Genomic DNA, 27,693 nt, shown 5'->3' on the forward strand with positions numbered 1-27,693 from the left:
GTTGCTAAATGAAAGTGGTTGTAAGGATGAGGTACACAAAAAAAGACAAACTGGTCTCACTAGAAAGCATCATGGTCATTAAGACACAACGCTGCTAATCAGTTGCTTTTAGGAAAGAATTGTACAAATCTGAAATGAACTGTTAACTATTTTTCTTTGCCCATTCAATCTACAACACAAATTTCCACAATATTTCATCATGCAGGTATATCTGACAGCCATTTTGTTGTGTTGCTGCCAATGTCACACTGTATCCTAATATCTACTGCTGTATGCAGACACTGACAGCAGAAAGGAAATCTGAACTGATGAATTACACGGTCAGCCAGAGTTACTGATACAGGAGGCATCCTAATCAGATGTGTAAGCCACCTCATTTGGTTCCTGTCAATGAAGAGGAGCTGCAGCTCTACACTTCCTGTGACATTGTAAGTGCTATAACATTGTATTAACTATATTGTTAAGTTGCCATCAGTCACTGCAGACCAATGATCCTTTCATTAATTCATCGATCTCCTGCTTGTGATGAACAACAAAATGGAAACTCCAGATGTCTTAAAGAGAGACAACTAGGAGCAACATTGAACATCTCCTGCCTGCATCCGTGTAGGTCATAATATGTACCAGAGGTCACGACAATTTCATAGCTGCCTTCTGAAAACTACATTAAATTATCTATATGAACCATGGGGAGAATGATGTTAATAACATGTTTTAATCAGACGTTATTAACATTGTTCTCCAATGGTCCAATGTTAACATTATCACTGCATCATCCAAAGTGTAACAGAAGAATGTCTTCTTGTCTCACTCCAGCATGAAGTCCGGCTTCATCAGATATTTTTCTGATTTGCTATATCACAGTTTCGTGATTCAAAGATGACAATATACATACATTTTTTACATTTTAATAAAATGTATAATTTAATTGTTATGGTTTTACAATAATCTGAGGTTAGAATAAAAGTCCAAATGCTTTTTTCCTGCATAGCAGGTCTACAATTACATTTCACAATCTTCCAAACTAAATCTTTGCTGTCAGCAGCAGCGCAGTCAGCAGTCAATTTGCAATAACTAGCATAATAATCATGATGTTACTCCATATTCAGCCTGACATCTACATGGAATCTCAGAATTTAGTTTGAGGCTGACAAACTTTTACCGAAATGTACTGTACTGCTGTTCCTTGGAAGAAAATTGGCATCCATAAGAACTATTCCTGGAAGGTCTTTCAAGGATCCTTACTGTAAAGAGGTTGAAAGTGGGATGAAACAACAGAAAACTTCTCGAAGAGAGTTCGAAGAATTAAAAAATCCCCTTTGAACTCCTCAGTAATGGCGTATCTGTTTTCCTCATGTTTACCTTAAATATTCACACCTACTTCCTGTTCCAGTTCCATATATTCCAAATAGAGCACTTGGCTCTCAGACTGCAGGTTTACTGCTGGTTCCCAGAGTCTCAAAGAGTCCTATGGGAGGAAGGGCCTTTAGCTATCAGGCTCCTCTCTTATGGAACCAGCTCCCACCGTGGGTTCGGGAGGCAGACTCCCTCCACACCTTTAAGATGGAGCTGAAAACCTTCCTTTTCCATGATTCTTATAGTTAGGATATGAGCATCTCCTGAGTTGGAGTCTGCATGTACGGGACCCAACTGTCCAGGTTCTGCTCATTGCTCTTATAGTTATGGGTAGTCTAGCCATCCATTACTTATGTAGCAATGGGGATGTTACCTGATGCACTGAGAAGCACCTCGCTCTATTTCTCTAATATATTAATGTATAAATATATGCCAATATTGCAGTTTCTAACTTATTTCTCCTTTTTTCTGCAGGTCTTCCTGAATAAGTGCAGTTGTACATGTTGATCTGTCTTTCCTGTCCTCTCCACCCCAACCAGTCGAGGCAGATGGCTGCCCTCCCTGAGCCGGGTTCTGCTGGAGGTTTTCTTCCTGTTAAAGGGGAGATTTTTCCTTCCCACTGTCGCCTCGTGCAGCTCAGGATGGAGGATTGGATCCAAGTCATGACTCGATGCAATCAGTTGGTTTCTATTATAGGATATGTATGAATTGGCTGGAAATGATGTGGATGTAAAGTGTCCTGGGACAACATTGTTGTGAAGTGGCGCTGTACAAATAAAGTTGAATTGAATTATTTTCATTGAAGTGAGAATTGAGCCAAAACATTTGAGAATTCTTCATATTTTCCCTGTTATTCATGGATCAAGATTTTTATGCAATTAAAAATGCTTATTACTTTTTTGCTTTCATTGCTTTAAAATCAGCCCTTTTGTAATATTGCAGTGTATTCACTGAGGAAAACTATGTAATAATGTAAATCTTAGGCTGATTTGTGGTCATTTTAATAAGAAATAGTCATAAAAATATATACCTTGTTCAACCAAGACATTAAATGGTTAAAACAAGTCTGTCTACATTCATCACCAACTCAATCTATTGGTTTCCTTATATAGGCTGTTATGAATTGGCTTTCATTATGTTTTCTTCTCTGTCTGTAAAACGTCTTGAGATGGCATTGCCGTGATTTGACGCTATATAAATAAAGTTGAATTGAACTGAATTGAATCACCTTGGAAACTGCAAACAAATCCCCCCACTGGAATCACTTCTGTCTGGATCCCGTGTTAGTCATAGTGGATTCGCAAACTGGGTTGGTGTGGTGTGAATGCCCCAAGGCCACAGGTCTGATCACAGACAAACAGACCAAAGAGGGTTTGATTAGAGGGCGGTTGGCGGGTCAGTAGCTGGGAAATGGTGGGAACTGGAGGTGAGAAGATGTAATTATCACTGAGGTTACATCTGCTGACCAAGACATGAGGATAGAGGCCACCTTCCCTTCCAGTAAATATGGGAAAAATCCAGTAGTATCCTCAAAAAAATACCACTATCTATCTGTAAATGGACATTTTTCAATGATGAATCATCTAGAGTTAAAGATGTAAGTTCTTGAAAGTGGTATGTTACCTTTGAGATTAGAAAGGAAAATCCAGCCATGTTCAAATCTGTTCCTCAGATCAGAAACAAATGTCAATCAGATTCCAGAAAAAGAACTAATAAACAGATCTAGTAGCTGTGGATTCATATGGCCAGAGGGTTTCACAACGAGGTCTAGATCTGTCCAGGTCCAGGTCATTCAGATCATCACCAAGTCATCATTTCCATGCAGTTGTATAAATTGAAATTCCCCACAATCCTGCAAACGAAAACAGGGAAAGATATTCCTGAGCGCTGTATGGGTTACTGAGAGCTCAGGCATTTCTGAATGATAGGTGTAGCGTAGGATGGGACTTTGGGAAAAAAGGGTGGGGAAGAGTATGAAGAACAGAGATGGATGAAGGTAGAGAGCCATATGAATGATTGATTTAAAAAGAAAAGCTTTCTGATTGAGACAGGCAGAATATCCAAAGCTGGTGTTCAGGTTTGTTTGAGGACTCTGATGAATGTTTCTCATGGACGGACAATGTTTTATTATTAAAGAAAAATGAGTAATACCAAACTAATTAGATGTAGCTCACCACAATAACTTCACACACCAGAACAGGTGATTCTGTCTGCAAATGCACCTGGTTTCATTAAGAGAAAATAACTTTCTATACAAGAAGCAGGTCAATCTTGGAAGAAAATGCAAGTGTTGCATTTTTATTTTACCTGTGTGAACAAATCTGAAGAAAATATGATGAACAGCATTATACTGCTGGCCTAAGTTCCTGCTAATCTGAGTCCTGAGGTCTTCAGTGGGATGAATAAAAGGCAGAGCAGGTCTACCCGCTACATATAGAAACTTTATCCTGCATATATCACATTTCTGCTTGATAGTGGACATGATAATAATCATAATGCAATCTCCACTTTGTTGAACCTGATTTAATAGTTAAACGATGGTCATTATCAGCTTGCTGAACTTTGGACATCAGAATGAGAATGAAAGACATTTTGTCATTGCTTGGACTTTTAGTGTCTTTTTAGTTCTGGATTCCTGTTTTATTTGTTAGTTTTCCCTGTTTCGTTCCCTTGTTTCCTGTTTTGCCTGCCGTTCATTAAGTACTCCTGGACTCAATTAGTTAATCCCTTTCACCTGTGTCTTGTTTGTTTTCTTTTTGGATTAAAACCTGTTCCAGCAACTTGTCTGCCTCCTGCCATTCTGTCCTGCATTTGGGTCCACACCTCCACCAACCGTGACACATTTTAAGCGACTGTAAGTGACAGAAGACAGGGAGCGTGTTGCCTGATTTGGCAACATGGGTTATGTTAGACAGACACAAAGCATCTCAATAAACCACCTGGGTAGAAATCTTCAATCCAGATAATAATTGGATTGAATCTCACTTGAAAGACAAGAATTATTCTGTAAAAGTTCCCAAAGGCTCCATGTTGGGCCCCCTGTTGTTCAGCATCTAGATGCTCCCACCAGCTCAGATCATGTAAACAATCCAAATCTGTGGCAAGAGGGGACTCTGGTCCCAGATAAAGATTCAGTTCATGCCTTGGTGGATGTTGCAGGAGTCTAAAATAAAGATTAATCTCACATCCAAAGATTCAGCGTCTAGCTTCAGTCAATAATGCCAACAAATATAGCATAAAAGGACTGATATCTCAGCATGATTTCTAAACATTATTTATTATCTGTTTTCAGTTGTCTGGATTACTAACGGATTTCATACAGGCTTTCTTACAAAATCACAAAGACAACAGGAACCAATCTGGATGCTGCAATCCAGATCTGCCGCAATAGAGTCCAAAAAATGTTCTAGGATCTTTAAACTGGCTTCCTGTGAGACAAAGAAGTGATTTTATAATGTTGCTGCTGGCTCACAATTGGTCCAAAATCAAATGACCACAAATGATCAGATCATTGATGTGATATGCTAGCACCTTAAGAACCACTAAGACTAATCAGAATTAGGTGGAAACAACATGAAATCTTGGATCCATTCTGCCTTGGATCAGGCTGCTACTGGAGTGGAGCAGGGATCCCTAACTCCATACCTCTTGAACCGGGGTCCTGCAGGTTTTAGAGGTTTCTCAGATTCTCTACCAATTTGTTGTTATGTTCTATAGCAGCCTCTTAATGACTCATTGGTTTGACCATGTGCTGCAGCAGGAAACACTTTGCAAATAATTGTGGCACCACTAGTCAATGTAAGTGGTTCGACAAGGTGTGGTGTGGTGCATTTCTGGAATATTCCAAAAGCGCATTCGCTTTCCATTTCTCTAAAATACGCATTGGTTTTATTTTTACCACTTGACACTTTGTAACCAAGTCAATCTAAAGCAGAGTAGATCGTTCAGGGGAGGTAATCATTTGATCAAAACCAAAGTGGATCTGGTGGATTTTGTCAGTAAAAGACTTTATGTCCACTTTGGAAACATTTTACTCTGAAACATCAACATTTCTGCATTGTTAGCAGCACCGGCGCCAAGCCGTTAGGTGAGAGGCAGTTTCACTTCATAAATGACACTGTGGAAAATTATCTGGAAAGCTGTGCCATTTTATAGCCTATTGTTTTGACACCACACATGAATAAATAGAGCAGCACATGTTCACTATAAAGCCTTTTCATGAAGCATTTTAAGTAACCCTGCACCAACTATGGCACGATGATGCACTCCTTATCGGAACACAGACGTTCCACTCTAGCTCTTTAACACAAGTCAGCACTGAATAAGCTGCACGCACCTACACCCAGAGACGATATTGTGTAAGGAAATTGTGTTTTCGTAATTCAGGGAGGATTTTAGGGGAAAAATGCACAGCCTCCAGCACTGCATGGCAGCACCTACATCCAGCTGGACTCACTGAACTCTCACTAGAACCTAATGATGATATCACTCCTGTTCAATTTCTTGCTTGTGTTGTTCTCACTCTCAGATGTAAGTTGCTTTGGATAAAGGGTCTGATAAATATCTGTACAATAGAATAGAATAGAATAGAATAGTGTATATGTCATGCATATAAGTACACACTTGGTTTATTCTACCTGCTTGTCTTATTTGGATAAGATAACTCTTGAATCCTTCCCTGTATAAATCTAAATTTAAATGTGTATGTGAGCCAAATGTATCCTTTGCTTTTGTTATATGCGTTTTTGTGTTTTGAAAAATGAATAGACAAATCTTTTTTAAAAAGACAAGGAGCTGGAGCACTGTTTGGGGCCGGTAACACCTTAAAAGAACCATAGAAGATTAAAAAGTAACCTACAGTGAGTCATTGTTGCACAAGAGGCCACTGGATCCACACACGTGAAAACATCTTAATGTCTGGATGAAGTTTGGCCTCTGACTGTATGGTGGTATATTCATTGCTATGTTATACTCATCTTTACCACTAGATGGCAGTAATTTCGATACACTGGTGCTTAAAAACCAAGACTTTAAATCAGAGGTGTCCAGCTCCGGTCCTCGAGGGCCAGAATCCTGCAGGTTTTCTATGTATCCCTGCTCAGACACACCTGATTCAAATTAATTAGTAGTAGAGCTTAATCAGTTGTGCACGTCATTGGCTGTTTGATCCATTTAGTGGAAGCTAGATGTGTTGGAACAGGAATACATGGGAAACCTGCAGGACAGCGGCCCTCGAGGACCGACTTTGGACACCCCTGCTTTAAATCTAAAGAAAGTTGAGTTTGTTTTGTGAGCACTGAAATCTTCTCTGAAACTTTGCTTCTTTAACTCCCACTATCAGTCCCCTGCCTGCATAACAATTTAGTCAAAATGAAGAGGAAGAGGCACAAACCTGGAAAATTCTTACAATTATGCTCCAAATTTGTATGAAGCAATGATTTACTGCAAACCAGGTTCTCAAAAAGTTTTCAAACAATTGAAGTGAAGCTGAGTAAAGTGAAAAATACCAGAGAACTTACACATTCTGGCTTTATCTCAAGGAAAATATCTGCTTCACTGTAAGCAAACAGGCCACCAAACTGCTAGTGATGCCATGGAAAATTAAACAGGTCAACATTTTCTTTGGAAATGCCAGAAGGTTTGAAACAGATGCTTTAAGTGTGGCTTACATACAAGCAGCAAGTGTAGTGCTTGCCAGTCAAGAAGCAACAGAAAACAGGAAATTCACACTGAATCCAACTCAACCATCTTAAAGAAGAGAAAAACACTCCAACCTCGGCACTGTCTGAGCTTTAACTCATATTACTGCAGCTTTCCATCCAGTTAGTGTCACTGAATACTTCCATTCATAAAGCTTGTCCATCAGCTTGACCAACCACAACTCTTCAAACTCAACTCTGATTAGCTTCTTCAAGTCAGTGAGTCTCACCTCACAGTATTAGTAAATCACATACCTTTCTGAGCCAGAGGACCCTCCGTCTTTGTTTCCCCCAGATATCGTTCTGTGGAGCTGGGACGTCCAGCCCTGTCTTGTCCTCAGCACAGCGCTCTCCTTGTTCTGTCCCCTGCTCTCCTCCAGCTCACACTACATCTTTATTCCAGCTTGCTCGCTTAATTCAGGAGATCCCGCATCCAAAAATACAGCTGGCAGTTTAAACCACCGCCCTCCTCCACGTCTGTGAGCTGCCTCCTCCTCTTTCTTCCTCCGCCTATGTGGGTCTCCCAGGACAGTCCCGGGGCATGAAGCCCCTTAGCTGGGATATGATCAAAGGAGCTCAGCCAGCAGCGATGCTGCTGCTGCAGCCTCTGCAGGTTTTGAGCTGCAGTTATTCTGTTCCCTGACTTTGGTGCGCTCCATCCTGCCTGCTTACCATGAGACAGCTGTGCAGGGAGGGGGAGCTCTCATTTAAGTGTTATTTTATCTCCATCCCCACCTGAAGTCTCTCAACTTTTCCTCCATCAGTGCTCTGGTCCAGGATCCGCTCATGTCTGCATCTCCTGCATGCAGCAGCAGATCCCAAATGTTTATCGTCCTCTGCCTCTCTACCTTGTCTGACCAACCGGCAGCGGCACTGCTGTGTGGCTCTTCCACAGCCCTCTCAACCCCCCGCCCCAACCCATCTCTCTGCAATGCAGCCAGCAGTGTCCAACAAGCCGGGGGACTGTTTTACCAGAGCCCCCTCTCCTCTTCACCTCTCTGCCTGACTCAAAGCATCCTTTATGGGCTGCCCCACCCCCACCACCCTCTCCTTTCTATGAGGCTGAGCTGCTGACATCCTTCAGGTTGTGCAAATGCAAACTATAGCATGCTTCTTAGAGTCAATAAAGGATTATGGAAGCCAATATGTCAGGCTTACATGTAGTGATCAATATAATGTCCATCTTAGTATTTTCCACCTCCGTACCCTCCCCTCAAAGCTAACTCTTTAATGACACTAAAGCTGGTGATGCAGAGAAAAAACTACCGAAGATGGAGCAGTCTATACTCTGCCATTAGTTTTTCAGTTAAAATGAAATTAGCATATTCTCAAACAGTCCATTATTCATTCATTCATTTTCTTAACTGCTTAGAAACTGCTGTGAGTCCATATGTGATGTTTTATTAAATTACAAAGTTATAAATGCTTCTTCAACTTTTATGGTCAGTAAGACTTGTAGTACCTTTCATCAATGGCTCACAAACTGATTCTGCTTTTTCTTTCTTAGCCTGTCTTTTCCAGCGTCCTGACAGCAGAATGATGGTCTGGCTGCTGTGTTGTACTGAACACATTTACTCTTCCAAGACGAGCCCATGGATATGAGGCTCCCCTTGGTTTTAAAGCTTTATTTTTTATTTTGATATTTATTTCATAAGTTTGTTACTTTAGCTTATAACTGCTGGACCGGAGCAGAGGAAAAGAGACAATAGAGGGGAAAGGATGAGAAAAAAATAAAAAGAAAAGAGACAAATGATGGAGAGAGAGAGAGACAGAAAGATAAGGAGAGAAAAAAAAGAACAAGAAAAAGAAAGGCTGAACAAGAAGAAGAACAAGTCACAGCAACTGTCACATCTTCTCCACAGAAAATCATATTTTACATCTTTGGATAATCATCAAGTATCTAAAGTTTCAAAAAAAGCACAAGAGACACCCTAAGAGAAAAAACCATGAGTAAGGACAAACAGAGTAGCAATCAGCAAATGTACAGGGGTGTGTGTTACCGTCTATGTGTGTGTAAGGGAGTAGTTATGTAACAAGGTATGTGTGTGTAGAGGTGTGGGTGTATGGGCGTGTGTCTGTGCTTCCATGTGCATGGGTGTGTGTTTACTATATATTAGAGGTGTTAGGTGATCATGCAAATGAAACCCCACCCCCTCCTAGAGTCAGGGACAGATCAGGAGGGCCCCAAGTCCCAGGAAACCAGCAGCCAAAGCAGGGAACGGAGCCGAAACCACCCACCGCAAGAGCGACCGCATGCCCGTCCAGGCAGGAATAGGTAGAAGAAAGCCACCGCCAGAGCCCCTTCTCCTGCCATAGGGCGCAGGCCACAGAGGACCCAGGTCAGCAGACCGCCAGCCCCACCAGGCACCGTACCCCCATGCATGAGTTAGGGACAGAACCCAGGACCCCGCCGGCCCAAGAGCCACGTAGAACCCCAGGGAAGACCTGGCCCAGCACCAGGGACTGCAGGCAAGCACCCGCCCCCGTGCCCCAGCCAGTCACACCAGTGCCACAATGCTCCCCATCGGGCCTCCCATTAGCCAATTCAATTCAATTTCAATTCAACTTTATTTAAATAGCGTCAAATCACGGCAATGCCATCTCCAGACGCTTTACAGACAGAGGGGAAAACATAATGAAGGCCAATTCATAACAGCCTATATAAGGAAACCAACAGATTGAGTTGAGTCCAACTCAATCTCCCATCCTGAGCAAGCACACTGGCAACAGTGGGAAGGAAAAAAACTCCCTTTTAACAGGAAGGAAACCTCCGGCAGAACCCGGCTCAGGACAGGCAGCCATCTGCCTCTGCTGTGTGGGGGGAAGAGGACAGAAAGATAACAGACAACAGGAACTGCTACTCCCGGCCAGGGAGACCTGCTGAGACAGGAGACATACATGTTAATGATGCAACACTCCATGAGCCACCCCACAACCCCCCCATACCTCCCTAACCACACCCCTACCCTCGCTGAGCTATCCTCCCCTCTTACCCCACCCTCACCCAGCCTTCCATCTTTCCCTTCCAGCCCTGCTTTTGAAGGAACAACCCATGGAGGCCACAGAGAAGTGGCCTCCCCATGCACACACCCATGTACTCAATCTTAGCATACCCCTACCTCCTCCATCATGCTTACCCCCCATGCTCTTCATCCACACCTTGCATACTCACTCTTACTGATGCTCAAAAACAGACATCTTTATGGCGCATTCTCCCTATGCCTCCCGGGAGACACATCCAGCAAGCAAGATAACAGCAAGTCCCAAATCTGGCCACCCTCAGACTGGTGCAGTATCTATCAAATATGCATTTTTATTCATTATTGCAAATAATGTTAATGTACAACATTTTGTGGGAAAGTTTATATATTGTTTTGCCAAGATTTCTCAAATTTCAAACCATTTCTTTAATTTTATTCTTCTGCCGCCGGTGTCAGCTTTTCCCTTTTATCCAGATTTTGTGTGTATGGCAGGTCAGTTGGTGTGGAAGTAGGAGTTGTTGTCTGTGCTAGAAAAAAAAAAAAAAATTTCTGCTGCTTGACTTATTTAAATGGTCAATCTGAGGACATGCTAGACCCCCACTACCCTCCTAATGAACTCAAAAGTGTTTTATTCATTTGTGCTGGAATATGCTGCAGAAATTAAGTTTTTGATGACAGTGGGGGCTGCACGCTGTCAGACTGATATTAAAATAATCTTCATATCTCAAAAAGTAAAGCAACCCAAACAGTTGAAACTATTTTAATAAAGTTTTACTCTTCATGCAAGTGACAAGCTCAACTAACAACTGCTGGATTGCAACTGTTTTCATATTCAGCTTTCTGAGTCTTAAAAGACTTAATTTTGTCTGACTTTCAGCTAGTTGGTGTTTTCTGACGTGTGCTTGCTGTTCATGAGGGAGTGTGATAACCTCTGTTTGCATGCACATGTCATGTGTGGTATCAGGTTGGAACTCACAGAGCAGCTATGACATGTCGTCAATGTCTTAATAATAACAAATTACATTATTATAAAATGATAAGTAAACTTTTAGGAACTAGCAGGTCGGGTCTCTGGCTGGAGAGAACGCCAACCTCAGGGAGACAGTGAAATCCCTCAACGAAGGAATGACCCGACTTGCAGAGGAAAATAAAAAATGAAAGAAACGGTGATCAATCTCCAGGCGCGCAGTATGAGGGACAACCTGGTTTTTGCAGAAATCCTGGAGCAACAAGAAGCAGATCGAGAGCGAACAATCAAAACGTTTATCCAAACTAAGCTGAAGCTACCCGAGGACGCGGTGAGGAACATCTCATTTCACAGAGTTCATCATTTAGGTGGAAAAAGGCCAGACAGCCAAAGACCAAGACCGTTTGTAGCTAAATTCCTGAGCTCCAAGCAGTAGGAGCAAGTAAAGAATCTGGGTCTGGAACTACGTGGGACAGATTTTAGCGTGAATGATCAGTTTCCCAAAGAGATTCTGGAGAGACAGAATCCTGTTACCCATCCAAAAAAAATTCAGAGAAGAAGGATCACGTGCAGTCATCGCAGTGGACAAATTATTCGTTAATGGACAACTTTACTGTGACAAAAATACCACCCCCTGGCTTTACTAACCTCAGGTAATATCCATCATACAGCTCATATGGTTAACCTTATATGTTAATCTGCCTTAAGCATGTTAGTTATGGTCCCCCAAAACTGTACACCTAGTGCCAGTCACCTACAATTCTGTAAATTTGCTGTTTTTTCTCCCCCTCTTCTTTAGGGCTTCTGTTTTTAGTTTTTTGTTGTTGTTGCTATTTTCTTTTTCCTTTTTCTTTTATCTTTTTTTCTTATGCATTGTGATAGTTTGCTACTTCCTAACCAGCAGTTCACTGATGAGTGACATATTACAGATGAAGATGCATCCCATAACCATCAGTGATCATGCACCCATATCATTCACCCTTAAAGAACAGGAAGCCAGTCACTCGAAACTGGATATTTAATACATCATTACTTAAAGATCCTGAGTTTATCAGGTACTTTAAAAGAGAATGGTCCTCATATCTAGAAAACAATAACAGAGCAGAAACTTCAGCGTGTGTTCTGTGGGAAGCAGGAAAAGCAGTAAAGAGAGGGAAAATAATATCCTTCTCTTCCCATAAGAAAAAGAAGGAAACTTTGAGAACATCAGAATTAGAACTCAGAATTAAATAACTGGAGGAAGCTTACCATGTCTCCCCAGAAGAACACACACTGAATGGTATTAGAAAAGCCAAATCAGAACTTGATGAAATAATAGATAAAAAAAAACAAAAAAACCCACAATTCATGGTCCAAAGACTTCGATTGGAGAATTTTGAACATGGAAAGTTCCTGGCTAACCAACTTACAGCAAATAAGGAGAAAACAACAATTTCCTTTATAAAAAAGATTCAGAAAGAAATATCTGAATCAGCCACAATCCTGACAAGATAATACTTTCAAGGAATTTTACAAAACATTAATAAATCACAAAGAAAATCAACAGATGAGAATATTTATAAATTTCTTAGTGACATCAGTCTTCCAAAATTAAAACATGAAAATAAAATAGCTCTAGATTCATAGATTTCAGTTCATGACCTCCATGAAGCTCTCCGGCACATGCCAAACAATTAAGCACCAGGACCAGATGGTTATCCAGATGAATTCTACAAAAAGATTTGGACAATGCTGTCTCCCACTTTTTACAACATGGTATTAGAAAAAAAAAGAAAAAAAATAAAGAATACCCTCCAATATGAACTTAGCTAATATTACTAATATTACAGTACTATTAAAAGTACTTCAGTACTATGAAAGCAGGAAAAGGCCCTGGACTTCCATCCAGTTCAGAATGTTGGCAGACCTACAATAACAACCAGTCAGAATGTTGTCAGTGTTACAAACCCCAAGCTCGCCAGTGAAAAGGGGAAAAGGTTTGTAAACATTAAACCCACAAATAAGTTCCTTTCAGAATAAAAAGGTTTTTATTTGCAGGCAAGACTTTTGTTGCCCATGACAAACAGGCAGGAAGAAGAAACACAAAAGGGTGTAACAGGCTTTGGGTCACACCCTGAACAACTTGGGTCACACCCTGAGCAACACTAAGGGTGACAAACTACCCACAACTAAACCACTGCTTTTAAGACAGCTTACAAATAACCCCTACTGGGCTCACAAATACAAAGATCCGTACTACAGCACAAAACCACTGTCCCAGGCTGACAACCTAGCCAAAGTGAGGCAAACTGAGCCATCCACACTCAGCTGCCCTGAACGATTGCCAGCCTGCTCCTTAAATAGGGCTAACGAGCTGGCCCAGCTGAAGGTGATGATGATGATGTGGATCCTGAAAGGAGCAGTGCAGCCAGTTGTTGGTTGGAAACAAAGCAGTCAGCCAAGTCTAGTGGAGATCACAGTCAGATATGCACAAGCACATGATGACGACCAATCGGGATGTTCTCAGACCTGCGATGACAACCAATCAGGATGTTGTCAGACCCACAATAACCACGAGTCAGGATGTTATCAAATCGAATCAAAGATACTTTATTCATTCCCGAGGGGAAATTCAAGGTTCAAGCCAGCTCATCCAAGGTTTGACATACAGACATGTAAAATTAATGACTAAAAGAATTACAGAACCAAACTGAAGGTCAGGCCTTGCAGCCGGTTTTTACCATCACTGCCTTATAACAGATAAGAACAGCGATACATTGGGATCATGGGGGGGGGGTCAAGGGAAAAAAATCATGTAACTCTGGACCGCGCCATTAGATGACGCAGTCTGGAGAGACAGGGAAAGAACCTCATACATTTAAGCACAAACTCCAACAAGACACATACACAGTCCATGGAGACGGTTAGTCACGTGGGAGGGGACCAGGTGTGGTTGAGGAGGGGGAAACAAGGAAAACAATTTGCCTTCGGCCTTCAGTCCATAGCCGGTCTCAGGCTGGCTGCTCCAAACAGCCGAATGGGAGGGTCAATTTCCACTGATCACCGATGTGGTAGTATTTAGGCATGGATGGATTGTGTAATGTAGCAAATACGATGGGGTATTGTTCGTTGCTATGTTTTGGATTGTGTCAATATGGATAATGTAGTCAAGGGTGATTATGTGTGAGTTAAGATCTTGTATGGGTGACTAGGCTAATATGCATGGTCTGATGTTGGAAGCTGTAATTATGTACTTACATCTGGATTTATGCTGTGTAGTTAGTGTGATTATATGATGTTTAACATTCACAATAAGAAAAAGGGCAGGATTTAATAAGCTTTACACTTTGTCCTACTCTTTTACTAATATATAGATTGTTCCCTTGTAAATTTTGTTTTATGCGTCACATGTCTGTCCATCCATCCATCCATCCTCTGCTGCTTATCCGGGGTCGGGTCACGGGGGCAGCAGCCTAAGCAGAGAAGCCCAGACTTCCCTTTCCCCAGCCACATTTACCAACTCTACGGGGGGATCCCAAGGTGTTCCCAGGACAGCTGAGAGATATAATCCCTCCAGTGTGTCCTGGGTCTACCCTGGGGTCTCCTCAAAGAGGGACGTGCCTGGAACACCTCACCAGGGAGGTCCAGGAGGCCTCCTGACCAGATGCCCAAGCCACCTCAACTGGCTCCTCTCAATGGGGGAGCAGCAGCTCTACTCTGACCTTCTCCTGGATAACCGAGCTCCTCACCCTATCTCTAAGGGAGAGCCCCAAAGAGGGTATAGAGCTAGTCCGCTGTTCTGGGACCAAGACGAAAACCACACTACTCCTCCTAAATCTGAGATTCAACTATCCGACAAACCCTCCTCTCCAGGACCTCTGAATAGACCTTACCACAGAGGCTGAGGAGTGTGATTGGAACCCTGTAATTGGAACACACCCTCTAATTACCCTCTTTTTAAAAAGCGGGACCACCACCCCATTCTGCCAGTCCAGAGGCACTGTACCTGATGTCCACGCAATGCTGCAGAGATGAGTCAGGCAGGACAATACTGCAACATCCAGAGCCTTAAGGAACTCCAGGTGGATCTCATCCACCCCCGCGGCCTTGCCGCCAAGGAGCTTTTTAACCACCTCCACAACTTCACCCCAGAGATAGGAGAGTCCACCCCCGAGTCCCCCAGCTCTGTTGCATGTTGGTAGGATTGTGGAGGTCTTCGAAGTATTCATTCCACCGACAGACAACATCCCGATCTGAGGTCAGCTGCTCCCCATCTCCACTGTACACAGTCTTGATAGAGCACTGCTTCCCCCTCCTGAGCCGCCGGATGGTGGACCAGAATGGCCTCGTAGCCATCCAGAAGTCTTTCACCATGGCCTCGCCAAACTCCTCCCATGCCCGAGTTTTTGCCTTGGCGACAGCTGAAGCCGCATGCCGCTTAGCCTGTCGGTACCCATCAGCTGCCTCCAGAGTCCCACAGGCCAAGAAGGCCCGATAGGACTCCTTCTTCAGCTTGACGGCATCCCTCATTGCTGGTGTCCACCAAGGAGTTCTGGGATTACCGCCACGACAGGCACCAACGACCTTACAGCCACAGCTCCGGCCGGCCGCCTCAACAATAGAGGCATGGAACACAGCCCATTCGGACTCAATGTCCCCCGCCTCACTCGGGACATGGTTGAAGCTCTGCTGAAGGTGGGAGTTGAAGCTCGCTCTGACGGGGGACTCAGCCAGACGTTCCCAGCAGACCCTCACAACACATTTGGCCCTGCCAGATCTGACCGGCTTCCTCCCCCACCATCTGAGCCAACTCACCACCAGGTGGTGATCAGTTGACAGCTCTGCCCCCCTTTTCGTCCAAGACATGTGGCCGCAGGTCTGATGATACAACTACAAAATCGATCATCGAACTGCGGCCCAGGGAGTCCTGATGCCAGGTGTACATATGGACACTCTTATGTTGGAACATGGTGTTCGTTATGGACAATCCATGACGAGCACAGAAGTCCAATAACAAAACACCATTTGGGTTCAGAGGGGGGGGACCATGCCTCCCAATCACTCCCCTCCAGGTCTCACTGTCATTGCCCACGTGAGCATTGAAGTCCCCCAGCAGAACAATGGAGTCCCCAGAAGGAGCACCCTCCAGCACTCCCTCCAAGGACTCCAGAAAGGGTGGGTACTAAGAACTGCTGTTCGGTGCATAAGCACAGACAACAGTCAGGACCCGTCCCCCCACCCGGAGGCGGAGGGAAACTACCCTTTCATCCACCGGGGTAAACCCCAACGTGCAGGCACCGAGCTGGGGGCTGATGAGAATGCCCACACCTGCTCGGCACCTCTCACCATGAGCAACTCCAGAGTGGAAGAAGGTCCAGCCCCTCTCGAGGGTACTGGTTCCAGAGCCCAAGCCATGCGTCGAGGTGAGTCCAACTATGTCTAGTCGGAACCGCTCAACCTCGTGCACAAGCTCAGGCTCCTTCCCCACCAGAGAGGTGATGTTCCACGTCCCTAGAGCCAGCTTATGCAGCCGGGGATCGGACCGCCAGGGTCCCCACCCCTTGCTGCCGCCTAGCTCACACTGCACCCAACCTCTACGGCCCCACCACCCTTGGTGAGCCCACAGGAGGTGTGGCCTATGTCACTCTTTCGGGCAAAGCCCGACCGGGCCCCATGGGCGAAGGCCCGTCCACCAGACGCTCACTCTCGTACCCCACCTCCAGGCCTGGCTCCAGAGGGGGGTCCCGGTAACCCACGTCCGGGCAAGGGAACATTCATGCCCAGGTTGGTCGTCATCATAGAGGTCGATGAGCCGTGCTTGGTCTGGTCCCTCCCCTAGACACCTGTTTGCCATGGGTGACCCTACCAGGGGCATAAAGCCCCCGACAACATAGCTGCTGGGATCTTCAGGACGCACAAACCCCTCCACCACGATAAGGTGACAGCTCAGGGAGGGGCAATTCAATTCAATTCAACTTTATTTATATTGCGTCATATCACGCCAATGCCATCTCCAGACGCTTTACAGACAGAGAAGAAAACATAATGAAGGCCAATTCATAACAGCCTATATAAGGAAACCAACAGATTGAGTTGGAGGTCCAACTCAATCTCCCATCCTGAGCAAGCACACTGGCGACAGTGGGAAGGAAAAAAACTCCCTTTTAAAAGGAAGAAAACCTCCGGCAGAACCCGGCTCAAGGACAGGCAGCCATCTGCCTCTGCTGTGTGGGGGGAAGAGGACAGAAAGACAATAGACAACAGGAACTGCTACTTGTTAGCTTTGTCGTTTTATATCCATGTTTGAGTTATCATCTAATTGCTGTTTGAAATAAATAAATAAAATTCATTCATCCCCAGGGGGAAAATTTAGGATGTTCCAACAGTTCCTTTAAAAAGAAAAGATAAATAGATTAAATTAAAGATTAATGTTAAACAGTCGAATTGCAGCTGGAATGAAGGACCTTCCTAACCTCTGCATCGAAGTCCTGCATCGAAGAAAGATTAATCTCTCAGTGCAGTTGCTCCTCTGTCTGGCCAGGGTATTATGGAGGGGATATTTTTTTTATTATCCAAAAAAATAAAAAAGGTGGCGTGATGAAGAGGAGGCTCCTCTGTCCAGAAATTTCCTCTTGATGGGGAACAAGATCTTGCGACACTCCAGGATTTCTCTGGGAATCTGATCACTCATGCTGAGGTTAGTCCCACGCTGTCTGCCACGCTTCACCTCTTCTTTTTATTTGTCTAAGAATTTCGGTGAAGTCAAGACTGATGTCTTGGTCTGCCCTCCTTTTTTCCCCCATGTGTTGAACACAATGAAAGGAGATGGCTTTTACCTTTTCATCCAAAAGTTTCAAGTGGGATTGAATGGTGAAACATGTTTTATGGACTGGTTTTGCAAACATTTTGCCACGTGGGGTGGGGGAAAAACTTGTGTGCCTAGGGCACTAGCGGGTCCAGGCCTGGCCCTGCCCTAGTGAGGTCCCGTGGTATTGCACCATTTTCTGGGTCAAGTGACAGATTGCTGAGCTTTTTGAAAACATCCAAATTATGTATGTAACCGATGCAGAAGATACACATAACTGTCTGTATTCTGTATTGAGCATAAAGGTGTCTTTAACAGGAAGTGCAACAGAGATGATGAAACATTCCTAATGTACTGGGTACCAAAACCAAACATCTTCCTCTCCAACAATTTGAGCGAATTATAGAACAATCTGAAAACAAGTTTCCTTAAAGAAAGACTGGAAGGGATTCTCTTCAGTTCCCTCACAGATGTCCCTTCAGAAGAAGAAAAGTCACACACTATCACAGTGAAGACTTGGATTGTGATCAGACCATCCAGTATTCTAGAACTTTATTGAAGGAAATGAACCAAAAAAAGAATCCAGACTGTCAGAAATAAGTCTCAAAGATCTGTTCTGATGGTCTGGGGTGGTGAAGAAGAAGAGGGTACTGCCATTGTAGTTTGTCTGCTGAATGTTCACAGAGACGAAGAGGCCAGTCCTCATAACCTTTAACTAAGGAGATTACACAAAAGAAAGAATGTCTCATTTGTCTCCATTGGAATTGAGTCTGGACCACATATGGCCCTACTTACACAAAGCCGTCCAGCTTTTTTCTAGCATTTCCACCATCATGTGGTCCCGGAACATTGTTCTAAGCTCAGCATCTTTTTACAGCAATAAATAAGACGAGACTGAGACATGGAAATACCAAGGCTCCAACTTATCTTACAGGAAACGCAGACTTTTTCATTCTCAACAGCCAAAAACCATTCAGAGAACAACTGTAAACAGAAGTGAGGCTGCAAAGGAGAGACATCCTGACCTGAGGTCATCATGTGACTACAATTAGAGCAACATGCTGAGTCCTTTCAGGACTAAAATCCTGCTAAAATGAGTGGCTTCCTCTCTGTTAATATAAAATTTACTGATCTTCCTTATATACTGTATGTATGCTATAAATGTATAGATTGAAAACTAAAGAATAAATAGCCAAAACTGACATGTTCTCATCTTTATTTTCCATGTTCATGGTTGGTGTGGCAGGGTTATCGGGCTCTATGGCAGGACAACTATCTTCTTCTCCAGTTTCTGTTGAGGGAAAATGAACCCCCTCATTATCTGATCCAGCTCCTCCAAAGCCAGCTGTGCATGTAGTACTGCAGCCTCATCTGGATCTGACCGAATCACCCACTTCAGGGCCCGGTACAGTTCCAACAGGACATCACTGAGAACCTGCAGAATAGAGACAAACAGGTTACTCTGCTGAATATACAGTCAAAGTGTTCCAAATCCTGTCATGAATTAAAATTCTGATCAGTCAAATCGCTGATGGGTGTTAACTTCACAGATGAGTAAGCTGACGAGATCAAGGGTGCACAGTCCAGTCCTGAATCAAATTAAAGTCTTGTTATTGGACCTGCAGGTGGACGGTGACCGGCAGGAGGTTGGTGATTGGCAGGAGGACGGTGACCGGAAGAAGGACGGTGATTGGCAGGAGGTTGGTGATTGGCAGGAGGACGGTGATTGGCAGGAGGACGGTGATTGGCAGGAGGACGGTGATTGGCAGGAGGACGGTGATTGGCAGGAGGACGGTGACCGGCAGGAGGACGGTGTCTGGCAGGATGATGGTGACTGGCAGGAGGACGGTGTCTGGCAGGAGGACGGTGACCGGCAGGATGATGGTGTCTGGCAGGAGGACGGTGACCGGCAGGAGGACGGTGTCTGGCAGGAGGACGGTGTCCGGCAGGAGGACGGTGACCGGCAGGAGGACGGTGACCGGCAGGAGGACGGTGTCTGGCAGGAGGACGGTGTCTGGCAGGAGGACGGTGTCTGGCAGGATGACGGTGACTGGCAGGATGACGGTGACCGGCAGGAGGACGGTGACCGGCAGGAGGACGGTGACTGGCAGGAGGACGGTGACCGGCAGGAGGACGGTGACCGGCAGGAGGACGGTGTCTGGCAGGAGGACGGTGACCGGCAGGAGGACGGTGACCGGCAGGAGGACGGTGACTGGCAGGAGGACGGTGACCGGCAGGAGGACGGTGACCGGCAGGAGGACGGTGTCTGGCAGGAGGACGGTGACCGGCAGGAGGACGGTGTCTGGCAGGAGGACGGTGTCTGGCAGGAGGACGGTGACCGGCAGGAGGACGGTGTCTGGCAGGAGGACGGTGTCTGGCAGGAGGACGGTGTCTGGCAGGAGGACGGTGACCGGCAGGAGGACGGTGACTGGCAGGAGGACGGTGACCGGCAGGAGGACGGTGACCGGCAGGAGGACGGTGTCTGGCAGGAGGACGGTGACCGGCAGGAGGACGGTGTCTGGCAGGAGGACGGTGTCTGGCAGGAGGACGGTGACCGGCAGGAGGACGGTGTCTGGCAGGAGGACGGTGTCTGGCAGGAGGACGGTGACCGGCAGGAGGACGGTGACCGGCAGGATGATGGTGACTGGCAGGAGGACGGTGACCGGCAGGAGGACGGTGTCTGGCAGGAGGACGGTGTCTGGCAGGATGATGGTGACTGGCAGGAGGACGGTGTCTGGCAGGAGGACGGTGACCGGCAGGAGGACGGTGACCGGCAGGATGATGGTGACCGGCAGGAGGACGGTGACCGGCAGGAGGACGGTGACCGGCAGGAGGACGGTGTCTGGCAGGAGGACGGTGTCTGGCAGGAGGACGGTGACCGGCAGGAGGACGGTGACCGGCAGGAGGACGGTGACCGGCAGGAGGACGGTGTCTGGCAGGAGGACGGTGACCGGCAGGAGGACGGTGTCTGGCAGGAGGACGGTGTCTGGCAGGAGGACGGTGACCGGCAGGAGGACGGTGTCCGGCAGGAGGACGGTGTCCGGCAGGAGGACGGTGACCGGCAGGAGGACGGTGACCGGCAGGAGGACGGTGACCGGCAGGAGGACGGTGACCGGCAGGAGGACGGTGACCGGCAGGAGGACGGTGTCCGGCAGGAGGACGGTGTCTGGCAGGATGATGGTGACTGGCAGGATGATGGTGACCGGCAGGAGGACGGTGACCGGCAGGAGGACGGTGTCTGGCAGGAGGACGGTGTCTGGCAGGAGGACGGTGTCTGGCAGGAGGACGGTGACCGGCAGGAGGACGGTGACTGGCAGGAGGACGGTGACCGGCAGGATGATGGTGACTGGCAGGAGGACGGTGTCTGGCAGGAGGACGGTGTCTGGCAGGAGGACGGTGACCGGCAGGAGGACGGTGATTGGCAGGAGGACGGTGTCCGGCAGGAGGACGGTGTCCGGCAGGAGGACGGTGTCCGGCAGGAGGACGGTGACCGGCAGGAGGACGGTGTCCGGCAGGAGGACGGTGTCTGGCAGGAGGACGGTGTCCGGCAGGAGGACGGTGTCTGGCAGGATGATGGTGACCGGCAGGATGATGGTGACCGGCAGGAGGACGGTGTCTGGCAGGAGGACGGTGACCGGCAGGAGGACGGTGACCGGCAGGAGGACGGTGTCTGGCAGGAGGACGGTGTCTGGCAGGAGGACGGTGACCGGCAGGAGGACGGTGACCGGCAGGAGGACGGTGTCTGGCAGGATGATGGTGACTGGCAGGAGGACGGTGACTGGCAGGAGGACGGTGTCTGGCAGGAGGACGGTGTCTGGCAGGAGGACGGTGTCTGGCAGGAGGACGGTGACCGGCAGGATGATGGTGACTGGCAGGAGGACGGTGACCGGCAGGAGGACGGTGACCGGCAGGAGGACGGTGTCTGGCAGGAGGACGGTGTCTGGCAGGAGGACGGTGACCGGCAGGAGGACGGTGTCTTGCAGGATGATGGTGTCTGGCAGGAGGACGGTGACCGGCAGGAGGACGGTGTCTGGCAGGATGATGGTGTCTGGCAGGAGGACGGTGTCAGGCAGGAGGACGGTGACCGGCAGGATGACGGTGTCTGGCAGGAGGACGGTGACCGGCAGGATGATGGTGACTGGCAGGAGGACGGTGACCGGCAGGAGGACGGTGACCGGCAGGATGATGGTGACTGGCAGGAGGACGGTGACCGGCAGGATGATGGTGACTGGCAGGAGGACGGTGACCGGCAGGATGATGGTGACTGGCAGGAGGACGGTGACCGGCAGGATGATGGTGACTGGCAGGAGGACGGTGACCGGCAGGATGATGGTGACTGGCAGGAGGACGGTGACCGGCAGGATGATGGTGACTGGCAGGAGGACGGTGACCGGCAGGAGGACGGTGACCGGCAGGAGGACGGTGTCTGGCAGGACGATGGTGACTGGCAGGATGATGGTGACCGGCAGGAGGACGGTGTCCAGCAGGAGGTTGGTGACCGGCAGGAGGTTGGTGACCGGCAGGAGGTTGGTGACCGGCAGGAGGTTGGTGACCGGCAGGAGGTTGGTGACCGGCAGGAGGTTGGTGACCGGCAGGAGGTTGGTGATTGGCAGGAGGACGGTGATTGGCAGGAGGACGGTGATTGGCAGGAGGACGGTGACCGGCAGGAGGACGGTGATTGGCAGGAGGACGGTGTCCGGCAGGAGGTTGGTGACCGGCAGGAGGTTGGTGACCGGCAGGAGGTTGGTGACCGGCAGGAGGTTGGTGATTGGCAGGAGGACGGTGATTGGCAGGAGGACGGTGACCGGCAGGAGGACGGTGATTGGCAGGAGGACGGTGTCCGGCAGGAGGACGGTGTCCGGCAGGAGGACGGTGTCCGGCAGGAGGACGGTGATTGGCAGGAGGACGGTGACTGGCAGGAGGACGGTGACCAGCAGGATGACGGTGTCTGGCAGGATGACGGTGACCGGCAGGAGGACGGTGTCTGGCAGGAGGACGGTGTCTGGCAGGAGGACGGTGACTGGCAGGAGGACGGTGTCCGGCAGGATGACGGTGTCTGGCAGGAGGACGGTGACCGGCAGGATGATGGTGACCGGCAGGAGGACGGTGACCGGCAGGAGGACGGTGACCGGCAGGATGATGGTGACCGGCAGGATGACGGTGACCGGCAGGAGGACGGTGTCTGGCAGGATGACGGTGACCGGCAGGATGATGGTGACCGGCAGGAGGACGGTGACCGGCAGGAGGACGGTGTCTGGCAGGAGGACGGTGTCTGGCAGGAGGACGGTGACCGGCAGGAGGACGGTGTCTGGCAGGATGATGGTGTCTGGCAGGAGGACGGTGTCTGGCAGGAGGACGGTGACCGGCAGGATGACGGTGTCTGGCAGGAGGACGGTGACCGGCAGGATGATGGTGACCGGCAGGAGGACGGTGACCGGCAGGATGATGGTGACTGGCAGGAGGACGGTGACCGGCAGGATGATGGTGACTGGCAGGAGGACGGTGACCGGCAGGAGGACGGTGACCGGCAGGATGATGGTGACTGGCAGGAGGACGGTGACCGGCAGGATGATGGTGACTGGCAGGAGGACGGTGACCGGCAGGATGATGGTGACTGGCAGGAGGACGGTGACCGGCAGGATGATGGTGACTGGCAGGAGGACGGTGACCGGCAGGATGATGGTGACTGGCAGGAGGACGGTGACCGGCAGGATGATGGTGACTGGCAGGAGGACGGTGACCGGCAGGAGGACGGTGACCGGCAGGAGGACGGTGACCGGCAGGAGGACGGTGTCTGGCAGGATGATGGTGACTGGCAGGATGATGGTGACCGGCAGGAGGACGGTGACTGGCCTCCTAATGTAAAGGACTCCTACAAAGTCTTCTTCCATCTGTTCTCCTCAAGATCTCTGACAAGCTTTGAAGAGGCAACAGCTGAGGTTTACAGATATTTTCATCAATTATGGAGTGAGGGGGCTGGAGTGGAATGCAGCCATGTTGTATCAGCGACAGTAAAAATCATTTGGCCTGAATCCAGTCCAAAGCCCACATAAGTTCTGCATAACAGACCTTTTAACACAACCGGCCAATATCGGCACAGAACAATTCACCAACTCCAACCCGGAACCGCACCAGGACTGCATCACATGAAGAAACTTGATTTGGTCCCAGTTAGGCCCAGATCTAACGCAGATCAGCTTACAGTATTCTGACTGTACATATTCCCACCATAGATCAGCCCTGCGTTTTTAGCTTTTAAAACAGATGCGGTAATGTGAAGGCAGATCTGGCTCTCTGAGATTCTGACTTTGCAAGTTAGCTTGGTTCATCTTTACCACTAATGTAAGAACTTTTACATGGTTTTAATTATCTGTACCCAGTGGTTGTCTAACAATACCAATGACTATTAATGCTTAGGCATGAGGGGAGTTTGGAAACATGAAGTATAACTGCCTTAATGACATTTCCACCAGTATTTACATAACCAATTAGAGCTCTGACAGTTTCTTGTAGTTCTTACTGTGAAAGGAACAGATGAGGGGAACCAGGTTAACTAACATATTTAAACTCTTCCATCTCAATAGTTTAACTCTATAATGATTGAAAATGAAAACTACTTTAAAGGAGGGATACAGATGTGCTTCATGGATGTGAAGATGTTTTTCATGTATAGGGAGGTATCGTACCTGTGTGGTTTGACTGCTAAGGCCTCGGAGAAGCTCAGCGATGACGTGGACGGCAGCTCTCCTCACCTCAGCCTCCTTTTCGGTTTTAATCAGAGCCGTCAGACAGGAACTCAGCTGCACACAAACAGCATCAAGTACAGTCATAAAGGAGAGGAATGCAAGATAAGGGAATTTCTTCGGCAAATGCAGAGAGGGTCGCGGTGGGTGAAATAGAGGTATTGGTGGCTGGGTGTCTGGAAGACGGAAGTTAAATGGTATTGCATGTTTATTCTCAAGGTGAGGGGGGTTTGTTTCCTCCTGTCAGTTTATTTTCTCCCAGTAACATAATCTGGGAAATTCACGCGAAAACAAAAACAATGTCGGAAAGAAAGGTTTAAAACAGGAAACTTAACAGGCAAAGGAGCATTTCCAGGGAGAGGAGCACCTCCAGGTAGAGGAGAACCTCCAGGTAGAAGGGCACCTCCAGGTAGAGGAGAACCTCAAGGTAGAAGGGCACCTCGAGGTAGGGGAGCACCTCCAGGTAGAGGAGCATCTCCAGGTAGAGAGGCACCTCCAGGTAGAGGAGAACCTCCAGGCAAAGGAGAACCTCCAGGTCGAAGAGCACCTCCAGATAGAGGAGCATCTCTACGTAGAGAGGCACCTCCAGGTAGAGGAGAACCTCCAGGCAAAGGAGCACCTCCAAGTAGAGGTGCAACCTCCAGATACAGGTGCAACCTCCAGGTAGAGGAGCACCTCAAGACACAGAAGCATTTCCAGGTAGAAGTGCAACTGCAGGCAAAGAAACATTTCCAGGTAGAAGGCCACCTCCAGGTAGAGGTACAACCTCCAGGTAGAGGAGCACCTTAAGGAAAAGAAGCATTTCCAGGTAGCTGGGCACCTCCTGGTAGAGAGGCACCTCCTGGTGGAGGAGCACCTCCAGTAGAGGTGCATCTCCAGGCAAAGGAGCATCTCTACGTAGAGATGCACCTCCAGGTAGAGGAGAACCTCCAGGTAAAGGAGCACCTCCAGGTAGAGGTGCAACCTCCAGTTACAGGTGCAACCTCCAGGTAAAAGAGCACCTCCAGGCAAAGGAGCATCTCAAGGCAGATGAGCATCTCCAGGTAGAGAGGCACCTCCAGGAAGGGGAGAACCTCCAGGCAAAGGAGCACCTCCAGGTAGGGGAGCACCTCCAGGTAGAGGAGCATCTCCACGTAGAGAGGCACCTCCAGGTAGAGGAGAACCTCCAGTCAAAGGAGAACCTCCCGGGAAGAAGGGCACCTCTAGGTAGGGCAGCACCTCCAGGTAGAGGAGCATTTCTACGTAGAGAGGCACCTCCAGGTAGAGGAGAACCTCAAGGCAAAGGAGCACCTCCAGGTAGAGGAGAACCTCCATGTAGAAGTGCACCTCCAGGTAGAGGAGAACCACAAGGTAGAAGAGCACCTCGAGGTAGGGGAGCACCTCCAGGTAGAGGAGCATCTCCAGGTAGAGAGGCACCTCCAGGTAGAGGAGAACCTCCAGGCAAAGGAGCGCCTCCAGGTAGGGGAGCACCTCCAGGTAGAGGAGCATCTCCACGTAGAGAGGCACCTCCAGGAAGGGGAGAACCTCCAGGCAAAGGAGCACCTCCAGGTAGGGGAGCACCTCCAGGTAGAGGAGCATCTCCACGTAGAGAGGCACCTCCAGGTAGAGGAGAACCTCCAGTCAAAGGAGAACCTCCCGGGAAGAAGGGCACCTCTAGGTAGAGGAGCATTTCTACGTAGAGAGGCACCTCCAGGTAGAGGAGAACCTCAAGGCAAAGGAGCACCTCCAGGTAGAGGAGAACCTCCATGTAGAAGTGCACCTCCAGGTAGAGGAGAACCACAAGGTAGAAGAGCACCTCGAGGTAGGGGAGCACCTCCAGGTAGAAGAGCATCTCCAGGTAGAGAGGCACCTCCAGGTAGAGGAGAACCTCCAGGCAAAGGAGCGCCTCCAGGTAGGGGAGCACCTCCAGGTAGAGGAGCATCTCCACGTAGAGAGGCACCTCCAGGTAGAGGAGAACCTCCAGGCAGAGGAGAACCTCCAGGTAGAAGAGCACCTCCAGATAGAGGAGCATTTCTACGTAGAGATGCACCTCCAGGTAGAGGAGAACCTCCAGGCAAAGGAGCACCTCCAGGTAGAGGTGCAACCTCCAGGTACGGGTGGCACCTCCAGGTACAGGTGCAACCTCCAGGCAAAGGAGCACCTCCAGTAGAGGTGCATCTCCAGGCAAAGAAACATTTCAAGGTAGAAGGGCACCTCCAGGTAGAGGAGAACCTCCAGGCAAAGGAGCACCTCCAAGTAGAGGTGCAACCTCCAGATACAGGTGCAACCTCCAGGTAGAGGAGCACCTCAAGACACAGAAGCATTTCCAGGTAGAAGTGCAACTCCAGGCAAAGAAACATTTCCAGGTAGAAGGCCACCTCCAGGTAGAGGTACAACCTCCAGGTAGAGGAGCACCTCAAGGAAAAGAAGCATTTCCAGGTAGCTGGGCACCTCCTGGTAGAGAGGCACCCCCTGGTGGAGGAGCACCTCCAGTAGAGGTGCATCTCCAGGCAAAGGAGCATCTCTACGTAGAGATGCACCTCCAGGTAGAGGAGAACCTCCAGGTAAAGGAGCACCTCCAGGTAGAGGTGCAACCTCCAGTTACAGGTGCAACCTCCAGGTAAAAGAGCACCTCCAGGCAAAGGAGCATCTCAAGGCAGATGAGCATCTCCAGGTAGAGAGGCACCTCCAGGAAGGGGAGAACCTCCAGGCAAAGGAGTACCTCCAGGTAGGGGAGCACCTCCAGGTAGAGGAGCATCTCCACGTAGAGAGGCACCTCCAGGTAAAGGAGCACCTCAAGGAAAAGAAGCATTTCCAGGTAGCTGGGCACCTCCTGGTAGAGAGGCACCTCCTGGTGGAGGAGCACCTCCAGTAGAGGTGCATCTCCAGGCAAAGGAGCATCTCTACGTAGAGAGGCACCTCCAGGTAGAGGAGAACCTCAAGGCAAAGGAGCACCTCCAGGTAGAGGAGAACCTCCATGTAGAAGTGCACCTCCAGGTAGAGGAGAACCACAAGGTAGAAGAGCACCTCGAGGTAGGGGAGCACCTCCAGGTAGAGGAGAACCTCCAGGCAGAGGAGAACCTCCAGGTAGAAGAGCACCTCCAGATAGAGGAGCATCTCTACGTAGAGATGCACCTCCAGGTAGAGGAGAACCTCCAGGCAAAGGAGCACCTCCAGGTAGAGG

The 27,693-nt window shown here is 48.4% G+C and overlaps 1 protein-coding gene across 1 annotated transcript in view; it reads right to left on the reverse strand.

The window, feature by feature from the left end:
- Window positions 1-19,030: 19,030 nt before the first annotated feature.
- Window positions 19,031-27,693, reverse strand: part of tango6 (transport and golgi organization 6 homolog) — a 47,561-nt gene continuing 38,898 nt past the window's right edge. Inside the window, exons 17-18 of the mRNA XM_079254853.1 lie at window positions 24,474-24,587; window positions 19,031-19,222 (exon numbers count right to left, since the gene is read on the reverse strand). Coding sequence (XP_079110979.1) covers window positions 19,046-19,222; window positions 24,474-24,587 — 291 coding nt within the window. The 3' untranslated portion in view covers window positions 19,031-19,045. The remainder of the gene's footprint in view (window positions 19,223-24,473; window positions 24,588-27,693) is intronic.

The sequence above is a fragment of the Telmatherina bonti genome (assembly GCF_933228915.1).
Source record: "Telmatherina bonti genome assembly, chromosome: 2".
NCBI lineage: Eukaryota > Metazoa > Chordata > Actinopteri > Atheriniformes > Telmatherinidae > Telmatherina > Telmatherina bonti.